Below are 17758 nucleotides of genomic sequence, written 5' to 3'. Positions count from 1 at the left end.
TCTTTTTTTTTTTTTTAAGATTTCATTTATTTATTCATCAGAGACATAGAGAGAGAGGCAGAGGGAGAAGCAGGCCCCATGCAAGGAGCCGGACGTGGGACTCGATCCTGCGTCTCCAGGGTCACGCCCTGGGCCCAAGGCAGATGCTCAACCACTGAGCCACCCGGGCTGCCCTGAAAGAGTTCCTTTTTAACCTTAAAACAAAACAAAACAAAACAAAACAAAAAAACACTTGTAATTCGTGAGGTTCACCCAGCAGGATCATCACGTTTTAACCGGAAAGTATTAATCTTAGCTTCCATAACCAACGTTCCCCTCCCACCCGCCAAAGTTGCGGATATCAAATACTCTGCCATCGCAGATTGCAATTCAGATCACAGGACCAAAAAAAAAAAAAAAAAAATGGGGAGGAAACGGGCAAATTCTGAAAAGCTTCGTGATTGCAAACGCGGGGGAGGGCCGCCACCTCCTGGTCAGGAAGTGGAAACGAGCTGGAAAAAAAAAAAAAAAAAAAAAACCCACCGGGAAGCTGCGGGCTGGAAGCACTAGCCGCGAATGTGCGGCGCGCGTGGACCCCGAGGCCCGCCCCTCCTGGTGGCTCTGTCCACTCCGCGGCCTCCGCGCAACGTGATTGACAGGCCAGCAGCCCGGTCCGTTACCTAAACTCGTCACTCCGGAAACAGTGACCGGATTCCTCCGGAAGTTCGCTGGGGGGGCGGGGAGGGGGAAGGTCCGCGCTCTCCCAGCATCCTTTGCTTTCCGGCTATGCTCAGTCCCGTCCGGCCAGTCCCGCCTTGCGCGCCCATTTCGAGCCCGAGTTTCCAGCTCGGCTCTGCGGGCTCGGGGAGCCCCGAGCAGGTTTTCCGGGGCGCGGTTCCGGCGCGGTGGCTATGGGGACGGGCATGGCGCAGCTCGAGGGCTACTACTTTTCGGCTGCCCTGAGCTGCACCTTTCTGGTGTCCTGTCTCCTCTTCTCCGCCTTCAGCCGGGCGCTGCGAGAGCCCTACATGGACGAGATCTTCCACCTGCCGCAGGCGCAGCGCTACTGTGAGGGCCACTTCTCCCTCTCGCAGGTGGGGCGCCCGACCTGTCCCCACCCAGCACTTCTTCCTTCCACCCTTGTCCTTTGGTCCCTCCGCTCTAGCCTTTCAGCTCGGAAAGACGAAGGGAAGTGGGCAATCCGTTCGTTCCCGTGCCTGCCCACCTAGGGAGCGAACAGGAGCGCACCTGTGCCCCAGGAGGTCCTGCTCCGGGAGATGGACTCCTGGGAAACGATCTGCTTTACCGCAGGGTACAACCCAGGTACCCAGTCGGTGTCCCTGTCCTCGGCAGGCGATGGGAGAGTGACCTCTCCCAGGCTTTCGTGCCCGGTCCCCAGACGAGAGGCATCGGGCCACCGCTTGGAAATGTCCGAAAGCATCGCTGGAGTGCCCTGGTCAAGGGCCTCAGGGTCTATTTCGGGGGAACGGGCGGGGGGGGGGGGGAGCTTAATAAATGGGAGGTGCTTAGAACAATGCCCACTAGAGCCGTACGGACTCAATAGTAATTATAATAATTGTTTTTAACTCAAATGATTTAAGTGATGTAAATTGTGAGAGGGAGATAGATGTAAGATGTTAGGAGGACATTCAGCCATCAAGGAGTGGCAAGTGACATTAACTCCGTCCTGGGCGTTTACAGGGACTTTTTCTCTTAATTGGATGGACTGGGACCCGGGGAAACGGCATCACGTTTGAATATATCACTGGCTACGTAAATGTAAGAGATCAAAAAATAAAGCAGAGGTACTAGTATCACCTGTACTCTTCCGGGAAGGCGATGTCGAATCGTGGTGGGAAGTATAAAGTCTGTAGTTGAAGGCCTGATTTTATTAGGCCTTTGCGTGTTTACGAGGACCTGCGACCCAGGGAATTAATTTTGATTAATTTCTGGTTACTCATTTGCGAACGACTGTTCTAACGGGATGTCCCGTAGGACGTTTTGCGGGGTTAAGTACAGAGGATTCGGCGTGATTCTTGGCTCAGTAGAGGTTACCTATCATCATAGAACCTGTGATTTGATCTCTCTGACTGCTTCTTTCTCAAAATAAAATAATAAAATAAAATAAAATAAAATAAAAATAATCTTCCTTTTCTCCAAAACCATCAGAGTTCCAGCCAATATTTCCCAACAGTCTAAAACTGGGACGTTTGGGGGAGTTTAATCTCCAAAATACAGGGTCTCGGAAGGGCAGGTGTTGGAACCGAAGACGGAGGATTGTTGTCTACTGGCTCCAGCTGCCTCTGCAACAAAACAGGTACAGAGGTGAAATGGACGCAGAACTTTTCTTTAGAGGAGACCTTTGATGTGCTGAGTACTTCTCCAACCACCGTGTAGCAGAATAACGCCCCCAAAATGTCTGGTTGTTGGTCGAGGTGTTTTCGAACTTGACCCCCTTGTGGGGCCTGTCTGTATTTCATCTTGCTCTTGCTTCATTGTTGGCCTTTCCTTTTTTTTAAGTGGGATCCCATGATTACGACGCTACCTGGCCTATATCTGCTGTCAGTTGGAGTGGTCAAACCCGCCAGCTGGATCTTTGGATGGTCTGAACACGTGGTCTGCTCCATCGGAATGCTCAGATTTGTCAATCTTCTCTTCAGTGTAGGCAACTTCTATTTACTTTATTTGCTTTTCCGCAAGGTACAACCCAGGCACAAGGTATGTTTCCAAAATAATTTATTGCAAGTTTATACATAGTCAGGTCCACAATTTTGACAGTTTGGTTTTATGAGATCTGGTGAAAAGTTTCTTCAACACTTAGTGTGTGTATATATTTTTTTAAGATAAAAAAGCAAGCCCCACTTGACGGGATGAGCACTGGGTGTCATTCTATATGTTGGCAAATTGAACATCAATGAAAAATGAATTTATATAAAAAAAAGAAAAAAGCAAGCCCCTCACCACCCCCCATTTTAGGAGGAATTTGTATTTAAATACTTGAATGACTTATTTATTTGTAAAAACCTAAAAGAAATATTTGAAAATCAGACGAGTTCAGTAAATGTTTATTGTGCTTATTACATGTGCCAAGTACTGAGACTACAGAAATAAATAAGGCCTTTTTTTTTTTTAACCAAACTTTTATTTTCATTAGGGAAGACAGAAATACCTATATTTAACCCAGGAATTTTGAGGTGGCTTGCCCAGCTATGAATTCTGTCCATTTACAAGTTGTGTTACTTTCAGCAGGTTACTCTTAGTGACTCCATATCTTCATCTGTTTTTTGTTTTTTTTTTAAGATTTTATTTATTTATTCATGATATACACACACAGAGAGAGAGAGAGAGAGAGACAGGCAGAGAGAGAAGCAGGCTCCATGCAGGGAGCCCGACATGGGACTCGATCCCAGGTCTCCAGGATCACACCCTGGGCTAAAGGCGGTGCTAAACCACTGAGCCACCCGGGCTGCCCCATATCTTCATCTGTTAAATGGAAATAATACAGATCTGTATCATAGGACTGTACAGGAGCTTAATAAATGGAAGGTGCTTAGAACAATGCCCACTAGAACAGTAAGGACTCAATAAATAGTAATTACAATAATTATTTTTAACTCAAATGATTTCAATAGTGTAATCATGAGAGGGAGATAGACGTAAGATGTTACGAGGACAGAGAAGGAGTAGAGGAGCACTTATTTTGCAGCCTGACAGGAAGATGTATAAGTGTCATTGGGTAAGACTTCGCAGAAAAGATGGTCCCTGACCTGAATCTTGATGAACAGACAGGTCTATAGGGTGGGAAATGAATCCTGATAGGAGAAAAATCATAAACAAAGGTAGAAAAGAGTTGAGCAACAAGATGCAGAGGGAATTTCTATTTGGGATCACAGGATTATAAAGTATAAGATGTGAGGCTGGACAAGTAGATAGAGGTGAAGTCATGAATGTCCTTATGTGTCATGGAAAGGATTTTGGACTTTATCTAGTCAGTGATGGACAGCCTTATAGTTTTTTTAAATTATTTTTATTTTATTTTTATTTTTTAAGATTATTTATTTATTCATGAGAGACACAGAGAGAGAGAGAGGCAGAGACACAGGCAGAGGGAGAAGCAGGCGCCACGCAGGGAGCTCGACATGGGACTTGATCCTGGGTCCCCAGGATCAGGCCCTGACTGAAGGCGGTGCTAAAACGTTGAGCCACCCGGGCTGCCCAGCCTTATAGTTTTAACCAAGAGAGTGGCATGGTTTGATTTGGTGATTTAGATTAAATGAAGGATAAAATTTCGGAAGGTAAGAATGCTTTCAAAATCTGAAATAGTGAGAAACGCCAAAATAAGATATTTAGCTTTAGACTGGGCCCACTGTTTTCAGGAAGAACCCAGTAAGTTCATCATGAAACAGTAAGATCATTGGGTATAGTATATATGGGTAGTATAAATGCTATATACATAGTTATATTTTCTCTAAAGTAGAGTTTTCAAGGGGTTGTCTTTAAAAGGAATTGATGATGGTTAAATAAATGCTGATTGGAGGCCCTAAGACTTAAGTTCAAGGAAGTGAAACCATGTGCCCTATGTGCCATTCATCAACATGTTCCTTACAGAATTGAGTTCAGTGTCTTTCACACGATAACTCCCTTAACTCTATTTGCTGAATAACTCAAAGTATTTCAGGACATAGAGGCTTTGACATAAACATGTATTGTCTTCATGGCTTCCAAACTGATAGATACAACTAAAAGGGACCAGAAAGTGTCCTTAAAATGTATATTGTATTTTTGCAAAGCTAGAAATAAGATTAATATTGGATAATTTTACTTAAGATTCAGACAGTTTTTGTTTTTTTAATAAATCTCTCTTAGCAGAAATGGCATATTTATTTTATCATGAAAATAATTTTACATGTGTTTTCTCTTCCCCTTAGGCTGCCTCAAGTGTCCAGAGAATCTTATCAACATTAACATTAGCAGTATTTCCCACACTCTATTTTTTTAACTTCCTTTATTATACAGAAGCAGGATCCATGTTTTTTACTCTTTTTGCCTATTTGATGTGTCTTTATGGAAATCATAAAACTTCAGCTTTGCTTGGATTTTGTGGCTTCATGTTTCGTCAAACTAATATCATCTGGGCTGTCTTCTGCGCAGGAAACGTCATTGCACAAAAACTAACTGAAGCCTGGAAAACTGAGCTACAAAAGAAAAAGGAAGAGAGGCTTCCCCCTATTAAAGGACCATTTTCAGAGTTCAGGAAAATTCTTCAGTTTCTTTTGGTTTATTCCATGTCCTTTAAGAACTTGAGTATGCTTTTCCTTTTGACTTGGCCCTACATCCTTCTAGTATTTCTATTTTGTGTTTTTGTAGTTGTTAATGGTGGGATTGTTATTGGCGATCGAAGTAGTCATGAAGCCTGTCTACATTTTCCTCAACTCTTCTACTTTTTCTCTTTTACTCTCTTTTTTTCCTTTCCTCACCTACTGTCTCCTAGCAAAATTCGGGCTTTTCTTTCCTTAGTTTGGAAACGTAGAATTCAGTTTTTTGTGATTACCTTGGTCTCTCTTTTTTTAGTTTGGAAATTTACTTATGCTCATAAATACTTGCTTGCAGATAATAGACATTATACATTCTATGTATGGAAAAGAGTTTTTCAGAGGTACGAAATTGTGAAATACTTGTTAGTTCCAGTATATATATTTGCTGGCTGGAGTATAGCTGACTCGCTGAAATCAAAGTCGATTTTCTGGAATTTAATGTTTTTTATTTGCTTGTTTACTGTTACAGTACCTCAGAAACTGCTAGAATTTCGTTACTTCATTTTACCTTATGTTATTTATAGGCTTAACATACCTCTGCCCCCTATATCTAGACTTGTTTGTGAACTGGGTTGCTATGCAGTTGTCAATTTCCTAACTTTTTATATCTTCTTGAACAAGACTTTTCAGTGGCCAAATAGTCAGGACATCCAGAGGTTTATGTGGTAACATCAGAGATATCTTGAATCCTAAAAATAGACTTCTTTAGACTATCTCCACAATGAACAACTGAACAGGTAAAAATTATGGACTTTCTTTTAGGCACGGTGGTGATCCACAGGTCACATCAGATTTTTTTGTGTTTTAAGCATCACATATATGTGTTATAAACATATATAATAAATCCAAGGAAGTGTTTAAGAACTGAGAAGAGTTTAAAACTTGCTCCATAAGCCTGAATAATGGAAAATGAAATTGTTTACAGTTATTTCATGATAGCCCTTTGATACTGCTGGCCATACAGAAAGCTGGGAAACATTTTACAGGTACAAGTTTAAGAAAACTGAGCTTTTTGGTACTGAAACTTATTTATTAATTGTCTTTAGAAAGCAGTAGCAGGCAAAGTATTTGAAAAAATTTGCAAATCATCAGGTAATATTCTTGATTGAAAAGTTACTTAACATTTCAGTAAATATAATTTTAATCATAAGACAAAATAGGCTCACTGATAGTAAATGTTAAAAATTAGAGGCTCATCTAGATTTATCTTGTAATTAAGTTGTTGATTTTTGTTAAAAGTCTAGAAATGATCAAGCCCGTTCACTAATTCTTTATTTTTATTTTATTTATTTAATTTTAATTTTTTTTTTTTTTTTTTTTTAGAGAGAGCATGTGAGTGGAGGGGGAGGAGGGGGGAAGGCAGGGGAAAGGAAAAGAGAATTTTAAGCAGACTCCACCCCTAGCGCAGAGCTCAACATGGGGCTTAGTCTCACAACCCTGAGATGATGATCTGAACTGAAATCAAGAATTGGGTGCTTAACTGACCGAGCCACCCAGAGGTCCTACTAATTTTTTTTTAATATTATTTAAGTAATCTGTATACCTAAAGTAGGGCTCGAACTCATGACCCCAACATCAAAAAGTGGCACACTGTACTGACTGTGCCAGCCAGGTGCCCCCTTTTGATTAATTCTTGGTATGAAATGTATGATGGCCAAAGATAAATTGTGTCAATCATAGTACCTTTTAAAAGAGATTTTCTGTCTGAAATACATTACTGTTTTAGTTTTTTTATGGCTGCCGTAACAGATAACCACACACTTGGTAGCTTAAAAGAATGTCTCTCATAGCCCTTGAGGCTAGAAGTCTAAAAGTGTTGGCTAGGCTGGTTACTTATGGAGGCTTTGAGGGAGAATCTTAACTGCTGGTGGCTGTGTGCAGTCCTTGCTGTTCCTTGGTTTACAGTGCAGCACTCCAATCTCTGCCTCTGTCTTCACATGGTCTTCTTTCTCTTATAAGGACAATGTCATTGGGTTAGGGTTTAGACTAATCCAGGAGGGTCTCACATGGAGATCTTTAATTAAATCTACAAAGACCCTTTTACCAAATGAGGGCACATTTACAGGTTCTGGGTAGACATCTTTTTTGTGGGATACCTTTCACCCACTGAAGTTACCAAAGGATATTTTAGGATAAACCTCTTAAATTTTGTAGGAAATAATTTTTTTGCTGAGATATTTTAAATAAAAATATATCTTTACTGAAAGGTAAATTTACATAATACTACATAATTACAGAAGAAAAGGCAATTGGTATTGGATTCCATTATCCAAAATAGTTAGAATTGAAAGGAAGTTTAGAAATCATTTGATCTAGTTTTCTTTTGTAGATTAGGAAGCAACTGCTCAGATAGGGTTTTTTTATGTGTCTTTGGATTCTGTGTCTACTGTTTCGTGTATTCATTTTGTGTCATTCCATTGCAGAAAAGTATTATTTGGACATGTTTTAACTTTGACATGCAAAAACTTAGAACTGTGAATAAATGTATCTTTTAATCTCACTTTACATTTGTAAACTTAAAAATAACTGTGAAAAAATTACTTTGTCTTCAGTGTTGGATTGTGCTTTCTCTGGGTTTTAAATAGTGGATAGATTTGGAAAATATCCTGCATTTGCAAATATAAAATTGTGCAGGTGAAAATTATAGGTATAGTCTTGAGTAATAAGTACAGGACAGTCTTGTACTCTGTTCAGTAGTTAGAAAAGTAGGTTGACTCTCAAGTTGTAACTGATCGTTGACAGATATTTTTACTTTTTTTTTCTTTGGTAATTAGATAAGAAACAAAGAAATTATTATTTTGTAATGGAGCTCTGAGTTTCAGGAAGTCAAAATACATAACTTCTTGATCTGATATTATTAATACAAGGCGTTTGTGGTTAGGAATATTTCTGAGAAGCAAAAACTTCCTCTCTAATCCATTCTGGCAAACATGAGGAAACCATTCCACTCCACGGGGGAATCATTGTTCCAGTTCATTTGTAAGTGTTGAATTCTTGCTATTTTAAGAGTGTTTGGAGGAAATCCACACTCAGAGGGAAACAGGTTAATCTTCCATGTTTTCTATAAAGTATATAAAATACAACACAACATTTTAGAAAAGAATACTGTGAATTAAATGGTGCTGTGGAGCATAGCTTTTAGAAATATCCTAAGTTGCATTTGTGGTTTGAATATTTTTCAAGAATTAAGTACATACTTTTGACATGAGTCTTTAAAAAATTAAATGTAATTGAATCTCTTGATTAAAAGATGATTATTAAAAAGTATTGATAAGTTGGAGAGCTGTGGAGCCTAGTAATTATTGTTAAAGTCTTTTAAGTAGAATAATTTTTAAAAATATCATAAAAAGATTTAGTCCATAAATTTTTAAGCCTTGTAATAAACTTTTTGAACTTTTTCTACCTTATATGAAATTCCATTGATAAAGAGTATTTCCTTTATATGGCATTTGTAAGCTTGCAGTGTGCTATGCGTTTCCTCATGTATTATTTATGTTTTCTTTTAGTGGATACCAGAAATCTTTTTATGTATCTGACTGTGTTTTTAAATTATTTGGGAATACAATGTTCCTGAGCTTAAACATAGAATGTCATTTTGGTAAGAGAAATTATGTTAGCTGTCTGGCCTCTTCCTCCTCTTAAAGCTATTTCTGGAACACGCTTAGTCTTTCATGAGGTACATTAATATAAGGAGCTTAATGCAGTTTATTTATATTAGATAAATAGCTTAATGTCATGTATTTCTAGTTTGAATTTAACTGCCACTTGCTTGACATTTTCTTTTTCTTTGTAATTGTCTGAAGATAGGAGAGGAGAGGAAAAGGGATCCATCCTCATTTTTATTATGCCCCCAAAATAGTAGACAGTTATTTTTGGTAAACATTTAAGTGAAATGTGATATAAAAAAGAATTCATGTTAATTAGGCTGGAGAGCATTTATTATCTTTGAGGCAACTAGAATTTCCTTAAGTGAAACAAGAAAGAAATATAATGCAAATAAAATGAGAAAGCTTTTTTGAATGGAAATTTGAATATGACTTAGGAACCATGGTCTTGTAGAAAAAGCATTTAACATGAAAGTTAGGATTTCTGTATTTGTGGTGTTAGATTCAATAAAGCCACTTGGTGGTTTAATCTTTTCTCCTCACTTCAAATGAGAACAGTATTTGTCTTGACTGTAGTTATTTTAGCCTGACATGTGTCTAGCCTTATTTCAAAAATAATTCAGCCCCTGTTATATATCCATAAAGTTCGTAAATATATAGTAAATGTCAAATAAATGTATACTGAATGAAGTTTTTAGCACAGAATGAAGTGAGTCCTAGAAAAAACATACTATGTAACCATAAGCTAATTTTAGGAAATAAATCACATGCTTCATAATGAAAGCCATTCTAAACTTTTTTCTGCCTAAATTTTCGGACCTAGTTTTAATTTTTTGTATTTACCATAGTGTTTAAAACTTATACATGTATCTACTTGTAAATATGTTATTTGTTGTTATTATAATAGGATGTGATTTCAAAATTATTGCTGTTTATTTAAATAAGAACAATAAGTAACTTTCAACCATTAGAATATAAGCCGTAAAATGTCTGATGCTTATTAAACTTTTAAGGGGGAAGAGATTTCAAAAATCATGAATAATTTGTGTTACTTTAGTTAGGGTGCATCTAACTACTAGAGTATTTTTTTATGTATCTAAATGACGACAATAAGACAACTCCAATATATTAAAACTTGTATAGCTGAGAAAATTATAGTAAAAATGGATAGATGATATAATTCTTAACATTATCCATAATCTAACGCTGAATTCTGTAACATTTGGAAATTATTTCTAGGGTAAGAAGTGTTGCCAAAATGAAGAAATCCAGTAATGTATTTTGATTATTAGAAGTTGGGCATTTGATAAATTTAATGTTAATTTAATTTGAACCCAGTGCATCACCATCAGACAAAAAGAGATACGGTATTTTTCTGAGGAGATAAATATTAAGTATTTTGTTTTTTTCACACTGACTGAAACTTGACAATGATACAGTTCAGTTGAACCACTGGGGTTGGGGGCACATAACAAAATAAGAGAGGGAAGAAAACTAATGGTAACTAATAATTGCTATCTTTTTTTGAGCACCTACAATGTTTAGGCATTATACTGGCTGATTTATAAACATTATCTCATTTGATCCTACTCATATTTTTATATGACTGCTGGAGAAACTAAAGTTAAGGCAGATCAGGCAAGTTGCCCAAAGTCTGCACTGTCACTTAAGAACATAGATTGGCCTGACTCCCAAGCCTGTGAGTTTTTAACTGATACTCTGCCTCACTGAGAAAGTTTTTCATTAAGAGAAGTAAAATGTGGAGAGAGAATTTGTATTCTGTCTTTACTTTGCATTAGCCGGAACATTCATGACATACTATTTTTTTGTATTGAATGAAGTCATTTTTTAAAATGCTAGCAGCTATTTAAAGGTGCACAAACAGTTGTAAGATAAATGGCTTTTAAACGAATATACAGGACGCTTAACTTGGAGAAGTAGAGATCCTACAACTTGATAAGCTCTGATAATTGAAGAGTAATTATTTGGAAAAAGGAGTGGACTATTGTTTATTCCCTAAAGTTTATATCAAAGGCCAACAGATTTCAACTGATTCAAAACATACATTCTTTACTTACTTAGTCTCTGGCTGGGAATGGATCCAGAAAAGAACAAGTTTCCCCACTCATTGGCAAGATTTCTGTTTATCAGGAATGCTTCAGAAGAGATTCAGATTAGTAGGTAGTGTAAAATGTTTTTTTTTAAGATGCTTCACAACCCAGTGATGTGAAATTCATTGTTTGTTACAACTAATATTTTTTGCATTAATTGAGAAGTCATGGTGAAGTATTTCTGGTGAATTGCATGCTGTCCTCAATATATTTTAAATTTCCGAACAAAAATTGTACTTTTAACTCTGCTACCTTGTTTAGAAGTAAATTTGAGATACACAACTTAGTAGGAGGTATTTTTAGCTATAGTGTTTAAGATTACTGCTAATATAGTTTAAATTTGTTTTCTATTTTTTTAAATCCCCTTTACATTAGTGAAGAGAATGTGCTTCTATTTGAAAAGGATTTTCCTCCTAAAGATAAATAGGGCAAGCACGATCTATAAAATGTTTTTAAATACAGTATCCACTAGGTGGTGATATTGTACTACATTTCTGAGTGTTCTGGTAATTAAACTTTCTTAATCTGAGTTAAAACCTTTTTTTATAGTTTTAAGTTTTGAACTACAAAGTAATTTATAGTCATCCATGTCTATTTATTATAATGTTATTCACAATATTTTCTAAATTATATGAAGCTAAGGTAAATATAAAAAGCAATCATTTTTGTGTTTTATAGTTTTGTGTTTTATAATGTCTTAGGTGATTTAACCTAATATATCTTCCCATATGGCATTCTTTACTTCATAGGACATAGACAAGATCTTTTCCCACACTCAGTGAATGATGATGGTGACAAATTTGAAACCTCCTATATTGTTGTATTAGCTACAGATGTAAGTGCTTTACCCACGTTTTTTATGGATCATAACAACATTGTGGGATCAGTACTGTTTTTAATATATCTGCTCTACACATGAAGAAACTGAGTAAAGGGAGATTAAATATTTTTCCCAAGATTGCGAAATAACTGGCTGAGCTGGGATTCATATGTAGGCAGGCTGACTCCAGAATCCAGGTTAACTGCTGTCAATTGATGGGGGGAGGGAGAAGAGCATGAAGTCTACCTTCAAATTCAAGTCTATCTTCAAATTCATAGCAAAGTTTAAAATTCGAAGTAAGCATGAGGAATGATTATACTCTCTGTTTTTATAAGTCAGGAATATGAGGCCCACACCAGTTTCGGCTATTCCAGAGCCAGATAATCTTCCATCTGCCATGTTATCCTCCATTTCTGTTTTGGTGATGGTGTCTCGGAGTGAAATATGTACGTACTTATGAATTTAAGGGAGGGGAAAAAATACCCATCAGGATTGGAGTGTTAGCCATATTTACATTGAAGTAAAGACCTTTGTTTTAATTAGATGATTCCAGCTACCAAATGGAGGGGCATAGTTGTTTGAAAATTGTTACTTAGTTTCTCTAAAGAGACTCCCATTTGGAAGCAAATTGTCAAACATGATATACTTTGGAATTTTTTTAAAATTTTGACTGGAAAAGCTTAATCCTTTTTTGAAAAAAACCTATAAATGTTGTAGATGCTTTTAAGTTTTATATTTTATTAGATAACTGTTCTGTAAAATGGAGAAGCTTATTTTACTTCTAAAATTGTGGGTTTATGTCACTGATTTTAAAGTACATCTATTTATAAGAATAAAAGACTTGTTTTCCTTTTTAAGAAGTTTGTTCAGATATCATGGTTTCATTTTGCTTGTAAATAAATTCATGTTTTGTAATAATTTACTGTGTCTATTTAACATATTTTCTAATCTAAACTGGATACCAGTGGCTCATTCATTCTATGCTACTAGCCATTTTTCTTTGTTTACCACCCACCAAATCTTACAATTTTATTAGTCTTGAAATAATGGAACTGAACAGAATTTGTAAGCATCTGAATGAATGCCCATCACTATTGCGGATAAGTATATAATCTTCCTTTTATTCTCATAGTAATGGAAGACAGTGAAACTACTGGATGATCACCTTGAACTTGTAGAGGTTTGGTTTTCATTGTTAGTGTAGGTCTTTAGAAAGCCCGGAATGCTTTTCCAAAACCTTTACCTTGGCAGGACTCAAATACCACATTTTGGTAAGGAGAAGAGATCCCTGCTCTGTTAGATGTCCAGTTCTGACTTTCACTGGGCTTCTTGGAGTTTCCCCCGCTTATATGTCAGCCAGCAACTTATACATGGGTTTGGTGGTTCCTCTTTTATGTCCTTCCTTTCCAGGATTTCTCTTCATTTTTAGCCACCTTAAACACTGTGCTCTCACACCTCAAGCCAGTGATGTTGCAGCTTTCTGGGCTCGGAAAAAAGTCATATAAACATGGTTCTCACCCAGTGGACTCTTCCAATGTCAAATCCTATCCAATCCAATTCCTGCCTGCTTTTGTTTGCTCCTCAGTGCTTTTAAATATATATATATATATATATAATAATATACTAAATCATAAAATTTATAATTAAGTCCAACAACTATTCGAAGATCCCTTATGTAAGAATGGTATCAAAACACAAAAGTGACTAACCTATTCCAGACAAGAGTAGCTCACCTCTTAATTGGGGCTACCTATTGCAAAGCATAATATCACTAAGGTGGAATTTAAAGCGAGGGAGTTTACTTGGAAATAGAAATTACATTTGACTGAAATATTTCATGGGAAAAATTACATCTGAGACTGTATTTGGTGAGAATGGGTAAAGACTGAACATTCCACGCAGAATAAAGGGGTGTGAACAGAAACTGCTCAGCACAATTATCCCACTTGAGCACTAGGTGATGGCAACAGTGACATTAATGGAGCGCTTGATATGCGCTAGGTACTAGTCTAAGTCTTAAATATGGACTAATTTATTTAAGCCTCATAATAACTGAAGCTGATGCTATTCCCATTCTATTGATGAGGAAATTGAAGTAGAGGGATTGATACATTGCAAACCTAGGAAGTATGGCTCCAAGAGCGCCTGCCCTTTTACACAGGCTGCTATACTAAATCTCTAAATGTGTATAATCTGACAGCCTGTGCTTCAAAGAAGTTGAGAGAGAGGAGGGGCAAGAGGGCGGAAGAGTAGGGTCCCCAAATCACCTGTCCCCACCAAACTACCTAGAAAACCTTCAAATTATCCTGAAAATCTATGAATTCGGCCTGAGAATTAAAGAGAGACCAGCTGGAATGCTACAGTGAGAAGAGTTCGCGCTTCTATCAAGGTAGGAAGACGGGGAAAAGAAATCAAGAAACAAAAGGCCTCCGAGGGGGAGGGGCCCGCGAGGAGCCGGGCTGAGGCCGGGGCGAGTGTCCCCAGGACAGGAGAGCCCCGTCCCGGAGACGCAGGAGCTGCACCGACCTTCCCGGGGGAAAGGGGCTCGCAGGGGAGGTGGAGCAGGACCCAGGAGGGCGGGGATGCCCTCGGGCTCCCCGGGACAGTAACAGACACCTGCGCCCCGGGAGAGTGCGCCGAGCTCCCTAAGGGCTGCAGCGCGCACGGCGGGACCCGGAGCAGCTCGGGGGGGGCTCGGGCGGCGGCTCCGCGGAGGGGGCTGCGGGGCGGGAGCAGCTCGCGGGGGCTCGGGGGCGGCTCCACGGAGGGGGCTGCGGGGCGGGAGCGCGAATCCAACAGCGCAGGCTCCGGAGCACAGGGCGCCGGGACACAGCCCAGGATCCGGCCTCCCCCGGGACAGGCAGAGGCCGGGAGGGCCCAGGACAGCGAGGACGCTCCTGCCCCAGCTGAGCAGATCAGCGGCCCCGCCCGGAGCCTCCAGGCCCTGTAGACGGAGAGCTCCGGAGTTCCTGCCGGAGCTGACTCCAGGTTTCCAGAGCGCCCGCGCCACTGGGGCTGTTGCTCCTGGGGCCTCACTGGGGTAAACAACCCCCACTGAGCCCTGCACACCAGGCAGGGGCACAGCAGCTCCCCCAAGTGCTAACACCTGAGAATCAGCACAACAGGCCCCTCCCCCAGAAGACCAGCTAGAAGGACAAGTTCCAGGGGAAGTCAAGGGACTTAAAGTACACAGAATCAGAAGATACTCCCCCGTGGTGTGTTTTTTTTTTGTTTGTTTTGTTTTGTTTTTTTTTTTTGCTTTTTGATTTCTGTTTGCTTCCCTCACCCTTTTTTTCCTGTCTTTCTTTTTCTTTCTCTTTTTCTTCTTTTTTTTCCTTTTTTTCTTCCTTTTTTCTTTTTCTCTTTTCTTTCCTTCTTTCTCTCTCTTTTTCTCCTTTTCCCACTACAACTTGTTTTTGGCCACTCTGCACTGAGCAAAATGACTAGAAAGAAAACCTCACCTCAAAAGAAAGAATCAGAAACAGTCCTCTCTCCCACAGAGTTACAAAATCTGGATTACAATTCAATGTCAGAAAGCCAATTCAGAAGCACTATTATACAGCTACTGGTGGCTCTAGAAAAAAGCATAAAGGACTCAAGAGACTTCATGACTGCAGAATTTAGATCCAATCAGGCAGAAATTGAAAATCAATCAATTGAATGAGATGCAATCCAAACTAGAAGTCCTAACGACGAGGGTTAACGAGGTGGAAGAACGAGTGAGTGACATAGAAGACAAGTTGATGGCAAAGAGGGAAACTGAGGAAAAAAGAGACAAACAATAAGACCATGAGGATAGATTAACGGAAATAAAGGACATCCTCAGGAAGAAAAACCTACGTTTAATTGGGGTTCCCGAGGGCGCCGAAAGGGACAAAGGACCAGAATATGTATTTGAACAAATCCTAGCTGAAAACTTTCCTAATCTGGGAAGAGAAACAGGCATTCAGATCCAGGAAATAGAGAGCTTCCCCCCACCCAAATCAATAAAAATTGTTCAACACCTCGACATTTAATAGTGAAGCTTGCAAATTCCAAAGATAAAGAGAAGATCCTTAAAGCAGCAAGAGACAAGAAATCCCTGACTTTTATGGGAGGAGTATTAGGGTAACAGCAGACCTCTCCACAGAGACCTGGCAGGCCAGAAAGGGCTGGCAGGATATTCAGGGTCCTAAATGAGAAGAACATGCAACCAAGAATACTTTATCCATCAAGGCTCTCATTCAGAATGGAAGGAGAGATAAAGAGCTTCCAAGACAGGCAGGAACTAAAAGAATATGTGACCTCCAAACCAGCTCTGCAAGAAATTTTAAGGGGGACTCTTAAAATTCCCCTTTAAGAAGAAGTTCGGTGGAACGATCCACAAAAATAAGGACTGAATAGATATCATGATGACACTAAACTCATATCTCTCAATAGTAACTCTGACATGTGAACGGGCTTAATGACCCCATCAAAAGGCGCAGGGTTTCAGACTGGATAAAAAAGCAGGACCCATCTATTTGCTGTCTACAAGAGACTCATTTTAGACAGAAGGACACCTACAACCTGAAAATAAAAGGTTGGAGAACCATTTACCATTCGAATGGTCCTCAAAAGAAAGCAGGGGTAGCCATCCTTATATCAGATAAACTAAAATTTACCCTGAAGACTGTAGTGAGAGATGAAGAGGGACACTATCTCATACTTAAAGGATCTATCCAAGAAGAAGACTTAACAATCCTCAATATATATGCCCCGAATGTGGGAGCTGCCAAATATATCAATCAATTAATAACCAAAGTTAAGATATACTTAGATAATAATACACTTATACTTGGTGACTTCAGTCTAGCGCTTTCTATACTCGATAGGTCTTCTAAGCACAACATTTCCAAAGAAACGAGACCTTTAAATGATACACTGGACCAGATGGATTTCACAGATATCTATAGAACTTTACATCCAAACCCAACTGAATACACATTCTTCTCAAGTGCACATGGAACTTTCTACAGAATAGACCACATACTGGGTCACAAATCGGGTCTGAACCGATACCAAAAGATTGGGATCGTCCCCTGCATATTCTCAGACCATAATGCCTTGAAATTAGAACTAAGTCACAACAAGAAGTTTGGAAGGACCTCAAACACATGGAGATTAAGGACCATCTTGCTAAAAGATGAAAGGGTCAACCAGGAAATTAAGGGAGAATTAAAAAGATTCATGGAAACTAATGAGAATGAAGATACAACCGTTCAAAATCTTTGGGATGCAGCAAAAGCAGTCTTAAGGGGGAAATACATCGCAATACAAGCATCCATCCAAAAACTGGAAAGAACTCAAATACAAAAGCTAACCTTACACATAAAGGAGCTAGAGAAAAAACAGCAAATAGATCCTACACCCAGAGAAGAAGGAGTTAATAAAGATTCGAGCAGAACTCAATGAAATCGAGACCAGAAGAGCTGTGGAACAGATCAACAAAAGCAGGAGTTGGTTCTTTGAAAGAATTAATAAGATAGATAAACCATTAGCCAGCCTTATTAAAAAGAAGAGAGAGAAGACTCAAATTAATAAAATCATGAATGAGAAAGGAGAGATCACTACCAACACCAAGGAAATACAAACGATTTTAAAAACATATTATGAACAGCTATACGCCAATAAATTAGGCAATCTAGAAGAAATGGATGCATTCCTGGAAAGCCACAAACTACCAAAACTGGAGCAGGAAGAAATAGAAAACCTGAACAGCCCAATAACCAGAGAGGAAATTGAAGCAGTCATCTAAAACCTCCCAAGACACAAGAGTCCAGGGCCAGATGGCTTCCCAGGGGAATTCTATCAAACGTTTAAAGAAGAAATCATACCTATTCTACTAAAGCTGTTTGGAAAGATAGAAAGAGATGGAGTACTTCCAAATTTGTTCTATGAGGCCAGCAT

General features: G+C 39.0%; 1 protein-coding gene across 1 annotated transcript; it reads left to right on the top strand.

The window, feature by feature from the left end:
- The first annotated feature begins 741 nt into the window (after positions 1-741).
- Positions 742-12748, top strand: LOC112665608 (dol-P-Glc:Glc(2)Man(9)GlcNAc(2)-PP-Dol alpha-1,2-glucosyltransferase). The gene is made up of 3 exons (XM_025455579.3): positions 742-1073; positions 2500-2697; positions 4908-12748. The coding sequence occupies exons 1-3, from the start codon at positions 891-893 to the stop codon at positions 5961-5963; spliced, it is 1437 nt and encodes a 478-aa protein (XP_025311364.1). The 5' UTR covers positions 742-890; the 3' UTR covers positions 5964-12748.
- Positions 12749-17758: the final 5010 nt, after the last annotated feature.

Source organism: Canis lupus, chromosome 27 (genome assembly GCF_003254725.2).
Source record: "Canis lupus dingo isolate Sandy chromosome 27, ASM325472v2, whole genome shotgun sequence".
Lineage (NCBI taxonomy): Eukaryota > Metazoa > Chordata > Mammalia > Carnivora > Canidae > Canis > Canis lupus.
The sequence above is the reverse complement of the archived record's forward strand: the minus strand, read 5'-3'. Positions and strand labels throughout refer to the sequence as shown.